General features: G+C 50.5%; 2 protein-coding genes across 2 annotated transcripts; one reads left to right on the top strand and one right to left on the bottom strand.

The window, feature by feature from the left end:
- Positions 1–2974: 2974 nt before the first annotated feature.
- Positions 2975–5147, bottom strand: PNRC1 (proline rich nuclear receptor coactivator 1). Its single transcript, XM_084283629.1, has 2 exons — positions 4592–5147; positions 2975–4104 (listed from the first exon to the last, which is right to left on the bottom strand). Exons 1-2 carry the CDS (start codon positions 5009–5011, stop codon positions 3664–3666), a joined length of 861 nt encoding a protein of 286 aa, XP_084139755.1. The 5' UTR covers positions 5012–5147; the 3' UTR covers positions 2975–3663.
- Positions 5148–5531: 384 nt separating this feature from the next.
- Positions 5532–6925, top strand: BORCS6 (BLOC-1 related complex subunit 6). Its single transcript, XM_084284153.1, has one exon. The coding sequence runs from the start codon at positions 5586–5588 to the stop codon at positions 6279–6281; it is 696 nt and encodes a 231-aa protein (XP_084140279.1). The 5' UTR covers positions 5532–5585; the 3' UTR covers positions 6282–6925.
- Positions 6926–9820: the final 2895 nt, after the last annotated feature.

The following is a 9820-nucleotide window of genomic DNA, read 5'->3' as shown; positions in this document are numbered from 1 at the left end:
AATGTAGCTCTAGGTCTTCTTTCAGGGAAAAAAAAAAAAAAGTAAAAAATTTTATTTTGATGTGTAAATTGAGGTTCATAGACCCACCTGATGAAAGCGCAGCACTTTTTAAAGAAGTGAACACCCTTCATAAAAAGGGCATCTCAAAACTTGATGTTTCAAGATCTTAAGAATGACAAAATGGCAGCGATCTGCTTGCTACTACTTGAAATACACACACAGTGTAGATACATACACTGAACTACAACTGTATAAATACGCAGGCAAGTCCTGTAAATACAAGAAAAGCCCTTGACCCCAAAATAGTCTTTCTGGTAATGAACTGCAGATGTTGCAGCAATTCACTCACCATTGGGTGACCTGTGTGTATATATAAACAATGTAATTCTCAAGCTGAAGTCAAACATTTGTGAACCACTCTACACAAACGACTGCATCTGCTGCACACAAGCCTGAGGATGGGTAGCTTGTGGGAATGTCACCGGGTGAACTTCAAACAAAAGCACCCGCACAGCTCTTCCAGCCCAGGCGGGCTCAGCCAAGGCTGAAGGCCTCTGTTCTGGGAGTTGAATAAGCGAGGTTTTATCAGCCCAGGGGAACAACAGATAGAGGAGAATGCTGACTTCAGAAGCAGCACCTCTGCTGGGATGTGTGCGTTGTGCACGTTAATTCCTGAGGTGGTGTCTTTTTCTTTTTTTTTTTTTCCAAATGCAGCTGAATTCTTGACCTTCCTGTCCTAGCTCTGATAACATTCTTCTACACCCTAAATGCAGAACAGAAAGTTCAGCCTCTGCGTTGCTGTTGCTCAACCTCAGAACAGAAAGCTCCTTTTATTAGGTGACATATTTCTCCTTAACTGATAGATGTTCCCCTAATATTTTCTACTGAATCAGCAACTAAATATTTCCGCTTGCCAAAACTATTTGACGCTGGTTCCCATCCAGCAAGGCAGCATTGATTTTTCACAAGAAATGTTAACATTTTACTATGTTTCTCTCTTACTTGCTTACCTCCTGGACCCTGTAGGATAAGGATCAGCCTTTTCATAACATTAAAACCTCTAAGAGATCACAAGAGTTCCTCGTAAACAGTTGTTAGTCAGGCATATATTATTGGGGAAAAAAAAAGCATTGTGTAATCAAGATTTTAAGAGTACAAGACTTTGTAGAGGACAATAAGGAAATGAGGTGGAAGAAAATGAGTGTGCTTAACTGCATGCTGAGTAAGAAACAGAGTAAAGGATCTGTTGTTACCCTACCCTGATAATCTTTATGATGCACCAAATTATGAAAAGTTTAAGTTTTCAAGACTTCAGAAGTCTCATCCAACAGCTTTGAAGAACTGGCCGAGGAGCTGAGAACTGCTGACAGTTGTGTAACCAAATCTGTAATCCCCAGGGGATGTCAGCAAATCAAGGCAGCAACAAAGCGGAGTGCGTTATGTTGGCAAGTTTTACGCAGGATCAGAGCTACCTTTCAGACTACGTGACCTGAGGTCAGCTCCAAAGGGCAGGGAGGAAAAGAGGCTGATACAAACAGAGGTAATAGGCGGGGGAGGAAAAAGGAAAAAAAAAAAACTTGCCATCTTTTAATTAATGCCAACCTACAGGGCTTATGGAAACTACGTGTTGACAAGCCAGTTACCAAGATTCAAGAAGATCACAAGTTCAGCTGACAGAAGTAGGCACTAGTTAAAAATTACGCTATGGGGAATTCTTAAAAGGCGTTTTCCTTTGTGCTTGTTGGCATTCAGACAAAAGGAAAAGACAGCAGCACAAAAGCAGATCCAAACAGCACGTCCCAAATGTAGTAAAACCAGGACTTACGATCTACTAGAGCCATCTTCAGTGAGATTCTACCGGCATTCCTCTTTGCCTTAGTACTGATAAATCCAGATATAAAGGATAAAAATGTATGTTAATGATAAAAAATATAAATTGTTTTTAGAAGACTTGCTAAATTATGGAGGTTTTAGACTGGGAAGCAAACTGGGCTAAGGAAGCCATAGATTTTCCTCAAGCATGTACCATTATTAAACAACTAACACAGATGTATTTTGCAAGTTAGTAAACATGGAAGTGTTCAGGCCAGTCCTAAAATTTTGTATGAAATCTTGGTTTAGAACCTATGATGTAATTAAATAGCCTAACAGCATTACAATGAACATTTTTGCAACTATATAATTAATGTCAATATAATAACAAAGAAACTCTCCTCTACTTTTTGACCGATCTCATTTCATAATTGGTGGCTAACTAACACCACCAATTCACCCTAACCCAACAAGGCAACCGCACAGACCAGAACTAGCGACGTATCACAAATGCAGGTAACGCTGCCCACTGAATCTCCCTTGAACGTGCTCCGAGAAGACGATCCATGCCAAGGAAACATTCCACCCAGGACCTTGCTAGTTTTCTTCATACATACCCTACCTAGTAAACTAATGCCCAGAGGTCACATTTTTTTCCCCCAGTGGATCTGAAAATTTTGAAGAGTTTTTAAATCCCATGTAGTTTTGCTTTATACTTTTAAAATATCTGTTATCACAAATCTTCGCTATCTCACCAAGCCTGTCAAACTTATCTATAGCTCAGTTCCTTAAGAATTTTAGATTAGAGGAACACAGTTTCCAGCACAACCACCAGCAGGAGACAAAATGGGTGTAAAACATCAGTCTTAACTTGCACCCTAACTTTCAATTACTGTTACTTTTCAGTATCAATTAATTTAATGATCACTTACTATGAAAGCAGCAGGAATTTTGATGTTTAAATCCCCGACTTTCTTGAAAGCTAAGTTCTAAAGAAACCAAAGAATAAAGAATCTCAAAAGACATGTCAGAAAGGCTAACATTACACGAGCTATCAAATACCTTAATTATTCACTAAAAGAAGGCGATCAGGTAATTTAAGCTCTAACACTTGTAGACACACACACACACACACACAAGGAAAACAGAGACATGATTAAGGGGAGGCCAAATTGTTTTATTTAATTTGTTAGTGACCAATTAAAATTATGGCAGAAAGCTCTGCTTTTTTTTTTTTTTTTTCTTTTTAAAGAAGTCAGCAGTGCTCAATTTGGTGGGTTGGAATTCTAGTCAAATTCCAGTTGATTTTGTAACAAACACATGAACAGGAATTCCAGATATTGTTTCCAGAGCAAAAATTCACATTTGTATGAAAATTCCATGTTTGTACTTGAACTGGGACACAGAATGTAAAACTATTGTCAGTAGTGCATGAGTAAACCATTCACATTTGATCTGGAACCTTGACATCAGAAAGTTGAACTCTCCTTTCAGATTTTCCATTACCTTGTGCAAATCAAGTCAAGTCTTCATGTGTCAAGCACACACTTAAAGTTGTCCATGTTTTATATACAAGACATCTACCATTCAGGCAGTGCAAAATACATCCTTTCATAACAAAACTAAAATGTACCTCTCAAAGTATGAACAAGAATATACACATAATACATGATGTACACTATTTACACAACCATAAAAAATATAATACAAGGATTTTTGTATGTGGTTACAAGACTTGACAGTCTTTTGCAATTTTTTTTTTGTAATTTTTTTTTTTTTCTTTGCAACAAGGCATGTGTAAGTTTCCTGGATGGACTTTTTTTCTTTGCAGCTCTTCAGAGACCTTGGAAACTACGCTTGAACTTTTAGGAGAGTTTTCAAATGGACTGCCATCAACTCCCTGTTTTGGTCAGAAAGTTCAGCTGTGCCACCCACCCAGTGGCTGGGAGGCTTTGGAAGGACACTAGGTGACGGCGGGTCGCTGAATTTTGCCCCAGCGTAATTCTCTTTTTGGTTCGCTTCCATTAGGGTGACGGGTTTCTTCGACTTGGCGTTTCTGAAGTTCTCTGTGTTTTTCAGCGGCTTCTTCTCCGGCTTGGGGATTATTTCTGCCGACACCGAGTCTTGCCAGAAGCTCTCCATCTTTTTGGTGGAGGCGATCTTGGCCAGCGGCACGCCGCACTTGCCCTTCTGCCTGTTGATCTTCGGTTGCTCACACAGGTGGAAACCGTGAACGGGCGGGCTGTGAGGGGCCGCCGCCTTCTCAGACTTTCCCATCTTATTCTTCAAGACCTGCGCAGACAAAGACCTCACATCAACGGCCAAACCCTCTCTCTTCGAAGGGAGCCTCCCTGAGGGCTCCTCCAGCCCCCTGCCGGCCTCTGGGGCCAGACCCCGCCGCCATCACGGCGCCCCCCCCCCATATCCCCTCACAGCCCCCCCACCGGCCGCCATGGGGCGCTGCGCCCCGCGCACGTCCCCGCCCTGCGCGCGCAGGGGCGGCTGGCGCGCGGCCAGCAGGCTAAATCCGGCTGTTGCTGGGCGCAGCGGCGGCCGCCCATTGGACAGCGCCGACCAATCAGCGGCGGCGGTTTCGCTCCCCCCCCACCTCAACGGACGTAACGGAAACTCCGCCGCCACCGCCCCTCACACGCAGGGCGGAGGGAGGGGGGCGAGGAGCTCCCCCCCCGCGCTCCGGCCGCCAACAAGCGCCCCCCCCCCCCCCCAATGTAAAAACCGAGAAGAAAAGTAGCGAGAAGTGCCCGAGCGCCTCCCCTACCTCCTTCCTCAGCGCTCTGCCGGGCGCGGCTCTCGAAGGGGCGGCCGCGGGGGGCTCCTCCGGAGGGGTCGCAGGCACGCCGGGAGCTGGGGGAGCGCGCAGCTCCCCCGGGCCGTAGGCGGCCAGCGGCGTCCTCCTGCCCAGGCCGGCTCGGTGCTGCTGGTACTGCTGGTAGCGGCTGGGCAGCAGCCCCGCGGGGCCCGGCCGGAGCTTGCCCTTCCTCCGCCTCACCCTCTTGAGCGCCGGCCGCGATCCGCTCCCCCCCGCGGCGGCGGCGGCCAGGCAGCAGCCGGGCTGGTTCTCGCAGTTGCTGTCCCCTCGCCGCAGGCGCTGCAGGAGGCCGGAGGGCAGCCGCCGGGGGTCGTCGGCGCCCGACGAGATGCGAGCCAGGAAGGGCGGCGGCGCCGTGGTGGTGACCATGGTGGGAGGCGGGGGCCCGGAGCTGCGGAGGGGAGAGGGGCCGGGGAACGGCTGCCGGGACGGTGCGGGCTGGGAGGGCGGCGCGGTCGGGGCTGCTGCTAGGAGAACATGGCGGGGAGTGAGGGAGCAGCCAGCAGCGCCCCTGTGTTGTTACACGGCCGGGCGCCGCCCCCTTCCGCCCTCCGGCCAATCGGCGCGCCGGGAAGCCGCGAGCGCCACGCCTCCCCGCCGGGCTCGGCCAATCCACGCCGGCCGGCCGCCGCGCTGGCCCCGCCTCGGCCAATCGGGAGCGACACAAACAGTTCGGGCCCCGCCCGCTTCCGCAGGCCGCCCAATCGGCGCGGACACAAACAAGGGGCACTCCCCAGTCTCCGAGTCACGGGCCCGCGGAGCGGGGCGGAGGGGCGGGGCCAGCCGCTCCCCTCGCCAGCACCGCCGGCCAATCGCGCGGCGCCCCACCGCCCGGAGGCCACGCCCCGAAGGCCTCGGAGCCAATCGGAGGCGACGTAAACAGGCGGCGGTGGCGCGCCCTGAGGGGGGTGGCGCGCTCCCGGTGGGGCACGCGGTGCTCGCCATGGAGCCGCCGGCACCGGGCGCTGCGGGGGCCTCGGGGGCCCCGGCCCCGGCCCCGGAGGGAGCGGAGCGGGACGGGCGGAGCCTGGAGGCGCTGAGCCTGGCCGCCGGCAGCACCGGAGCGGCGGCGGCGGCGGCAGCAGGGGTGGCGGCGGGGAGGCCGCAGCCCCCCTCGGAGGGCCGGCGGGCGACGCTGGCGAGCGCCCTGGAGCTGGAGGGGACGGTGCTGCGCGAGGGGCGGCTCACGCAGTTCGTGGCCAACAATCTGGAGCGGCGGATCCGCCTGAGCGGCGCCCCGCGGGGCGAGCAGCCCGCACCGGGCCCCGCGCCGGGGGCTGGGCCCGGAGCCGCAGCCGGAGCCGCAGCCGGGGCCAGCTCCATCCCCGCCATCGACCCCGGGGCGCTGCAGGACGTGGTGGCCCTGGCCGGGCAGGTGGCGGCGCAGGTGGACGAGCTGCTGCGGGGCGTGCACTGCGGGCTGCAGGCCCTGACGGCGCTCAGCGTCGGCTGCATCCAGACCTACCGCGACGGCGTGGAGAGCCTGGGCGAGGCGGCCGACCTCAGCATCCGCGCCATGTACGCGCTGGTGGCCCGCTGCGAGGAGCTGGACCGCGCCATGCAGCCCGTGCCCGCCCTGGCCAAGCGCATCCGAGACATGAAGGGCACCCTGGAGCGCCTCGAGGGGCTCTGCAAGTAGCGCCGCACCCGCTGCCGCACCGTGGGTGCGACCGAGCGGCCCGGGCCACCTGCCCGCGGCCCCTCCAAGCCACCCAGGAGCCGGTCTCAGCCCCCCGGCCTCGTCCACGGTGGCTTTGGGCCCCCTGCCCGGGCCTGGCCCGTCCTCATGGCCTGCCACAGCCTGGGGCTGGAGGAAGCTTGGCAGCTGGTGAAGGGAAAGGGTCTCGGTGTAAGCGGCCTGGCGAACCGCCCGCAGCGCGCCGTAGCTTAAGCTCCATTAAAGAATTTAGACTCCACATGCCTTACGCTTGCTGTTTGTTGAGGGCTAGGGAAAACTAAGCAACCTGAATCCGAAGCAGCTGTCAGTATTTATTTCTGATCGAACCTGAAGTTGTGAACGCGTTCTTGATGTTTACGGGCGTACGTGGGTCTTTGTAGTTGACACTTAGTGCCTGACTGAAACAATTCTCATGCTGTTACAGTTAACAAATGGGGAGAACGCTGCTGTCTTACAGGACGCGGTTGTAAGGGAAGATAAGAAGACAATTCGATTCACCCAAACACTTACTTTCTGAGAATAATATAAAATCCACGGGATAGAATGGAGATCTGGATAAGAGCAATCTGAAATACAAACTACTAAATAAAAGCCTTCAGATAAAATACGCTCTGCCTCTCTCAGTTTCTACGGTTTTCATAGAAATTTTGAGTGATGTCACTGCGAAATGATTCTGTGATTTCTGTCCAGTGCGAAACATACTTCGTTTGATGAGGAATATGTGTACATTATGGCATTACACGGGTGTATGACTGGCATAAAGTAAATACTTTGGAAGAATTTACTTAGCTTGAAGCTTTTGGATACACATCACTGTATGCTGAAGTCATTTTGCTGTATCAGTATTTCCACTGAGGCTTGAGAGAGATTCTCCACTAGCTGGGGTTCCTATGCAACTGGGCTTTTAGGCAGTGCTTCTTAGTAATCTGTTTAGGTTACAAATGTCTTTGCAACTGGATTTCAACAGAAAAATAATCACTGTGACCCTGAATATGCACAGTGGTGCTTTAGGTGACCAGTGGCTCCCAAAACATTGGAGAAAAGGTATCTAGAAATAATGCACAAGTCCCGTAACTTTTGGTTGAGGAGTAGATAGGTTTATAGTGGGTACAGCCGGCACCCCCATAGCCTCATCAGACACGAGTGAGAGACAGACACTATGATACACTGCATTTCTAAACATGCACGATGCTAAATCTTAACAAAATGATTAGCTTTTAATTTAATTTTATTTTTTTTTAATTACCCTTGTTTGCAGTCCCTGGCCGATCCAGGGCCTCTCTGCATGGCTGAGCCTCCACCTTTTCCCTTGGCACAGGGGAGGTTTCGCATCCGGCTTCCAGCCCCAGCAGGCTGGGTATGGGCTGTGCTGCCTTTGTGGTTGGCAGCTCGCACGGTGGGGTCTGCTAGGGAGTAGCCGTGGCTCTGGGAAGAGAGGAGATCAATTAAAGAATAGAGGTTAGCAGAGAGAAAAAGGAGAATGCAGGGCCTAGAAGACATGAGAGGTTTCATAACATCCCAGGAACAGCTGTCATCATTTAGTTTTGGGGTATTATTCTTGGGAAAGCTTGAAATTGTCTATCCTGGAGATGCAATAGTTTTGCTAAGTGTGTGTTAGTTTGTGTTTGTTTTTTGTTTTTAAATTATTTTTATTTTATTTTTTATGTCAGGACTAAAAACCAGAGTTTGCTCTTGTTCTTATTGTTGAACTGCACATGAAAGACCCCTGGACGTATTGGTATAGCCGCATCCATAGAGCTCCCCGTTATTCATCCAGTCTAAGGTTAAGCCTTTAAAGCTTCCACGTTTTAGTACGCAATCACCTTCCGATAGCTTTTCATTTCCAGTCACCTATGTTCGATGCTAATTCTCTGCTAAAATTGTCGAGCCCGTAGAATAAAATCATTACTTTTGTGTTGTAAATTGTTAGCAATTAGCTGTTGTGGAAGTGTTTCACTTCTTAATTATTGCCTTTCCTGCTTGGTAAAATAGTTTGAAAGCTAATTTAAACTCTGCTCCTGTATGGCTCTGCGCTGGGAGCCATTAGTGTGATTGCAGAGCCAGTTTCAGTCTGGGCCCTCGGGCAATAATTTCTGAGAGTGATGTCATTCAGGGGACGAAAAAGCGATGACTGGCGAGTTCCAGGCATGAAGGAAGCGGTAATTACAGAGGGTTTTTTCATGTCAGCATGACTTGCACGAAGGGCAGACCCAGCTGAGCTGGGCAAAGTGGGTTTTGTTCCCACCTGGTACGCGTGCCCCGCGGTCGCCGTCCCTATGGCAGGTGTGGCTGCGTGTGTGCTGTGCTTTACAGCCTCCTCCTTCCTACCCCTTCCTTCGTTGTAGGAATGGTGCTGCCTGGCAGGGCCCGTATCAGCGCGGCCCTGCTGCCAGCCCTGCCTTTGAAGTTGTGTTTGGACAGCTTGTGAGCTCCGTGCAGCTCCGTGCCCGCCGGTGAGCCTGCTGCCGCCGCAGCCAGAGATGGCTGCGCTGCCTTTTTGATCCCAGTCCAAGCTTTCATGTGCATGTTCTGTGTTAATCCTGGCACTTCCCAGCTTTGGGACTGTTGAGCTTAGCTTTCAGGTTTGTCTAGCCTTTGTTGCTTAACCTGTCACGGAGCAGAGCAAAGCTATGTTTGGATTTTCCAAGAACCTCCCGTGCGTTCACATACTTTTCTTGCACAATCCACTCAGTTTTACAATTGATCTTGTTTTCCTTTCCTTATCGGCTGCCAAATGAACTTTTGTTGAGACCAGACAGACAAGGTCAAAGAAGAAAAACACCAAAACGACGTGCCAAACACCGTGCAAAGCCAGGAGCAGAATTAGCTGTTTAGAAATCACCCCCCTGTTCTGGTAACTGCCACCGAGTCCCCTAGGACTTACCTAAGCTTCATTTCTTTTCATCCAGGACAACTGTCAGCTTTGACTAAGGAAATCCTTTTTTTTAATATTCATTAAAGTATGTTTGGTCCTGCTTCATATTCTTCATATTGACATCCCCTGGCTGTTGACTGATCCCTGATTCCATATCCGTGCTATTCAAAGGAGCTTTACCACATAAAGCCTTACCACGTCCTGGAGCAGGAGTGATCGCTGCTATTTCACCTTTAAGGTTTTTTGCCAAAGTTGCCCAACTGTGCCAGGAATTCAGTAAGTAAATATATCAACATTTGGTGCCTCTTTCTGCTGACCAGATACCAAAATACACGTCTTTTGGGTGGGATTTCCAGGTCTCCCTGTCAGATTCCAGACTATCTCCCCCTGATCAGCACTGGCCTGTGCACCTGAAGGAAAGCCTTTAAAAGATCAGCAGGTCGTGTTTCTGTTTCTGTCGCAGCTTACGTTTAGTGCTTGGAAATTGCTCGGAGAACGGGCCGTTCCTATAAAAATCATAAAGAATCCAAATTGTGTGATTTTTGTGAATATTGTCCCCACTTCTCACCCCACCCTGGCCTCTTGCAGGAAGCCTATCTTGGATCGTCCTTCCTGCCACGTATGT

Source organism: Netta rufina, assembly GCF_964035555.1.
Source record: "Netta rufina genome assembly, chromosome: 3".
Lineage (NCBI taxonomy): Eukaryota > Metazoa > Chordata > Aves > Anseriformes > Anatidae > Netta > Netta rufina.
This window is presented reverse-complemented; position numbering and strand designations above follow the sequence as displayed.

Bases quoted from the DNA above. Each gene is read 5' to 3' on its own strand.
- PNRC1 (XM_084283629.1), bottom strand. From the start codon at position 5,011: ATGGTCACCACCACGGCGCCGCCGCCCTTCCTGGCTCGCATCTCGTCG. The intron at 4,105-4,591 runs GTAGGGGAGGCG...TTGTCTGCGCAG, and splicing joins GCAGAGCGCTGAGGAAGGAG to GTCTTGAAGAATAAGATGGG.
- BORCS6 (XM_084284153.1), top strand. From the start codon at position 5,586: ATGGAGCCGCCGGCACCGGGCGCTGCGGGGGCCTCGGGGGCCCCGGCC.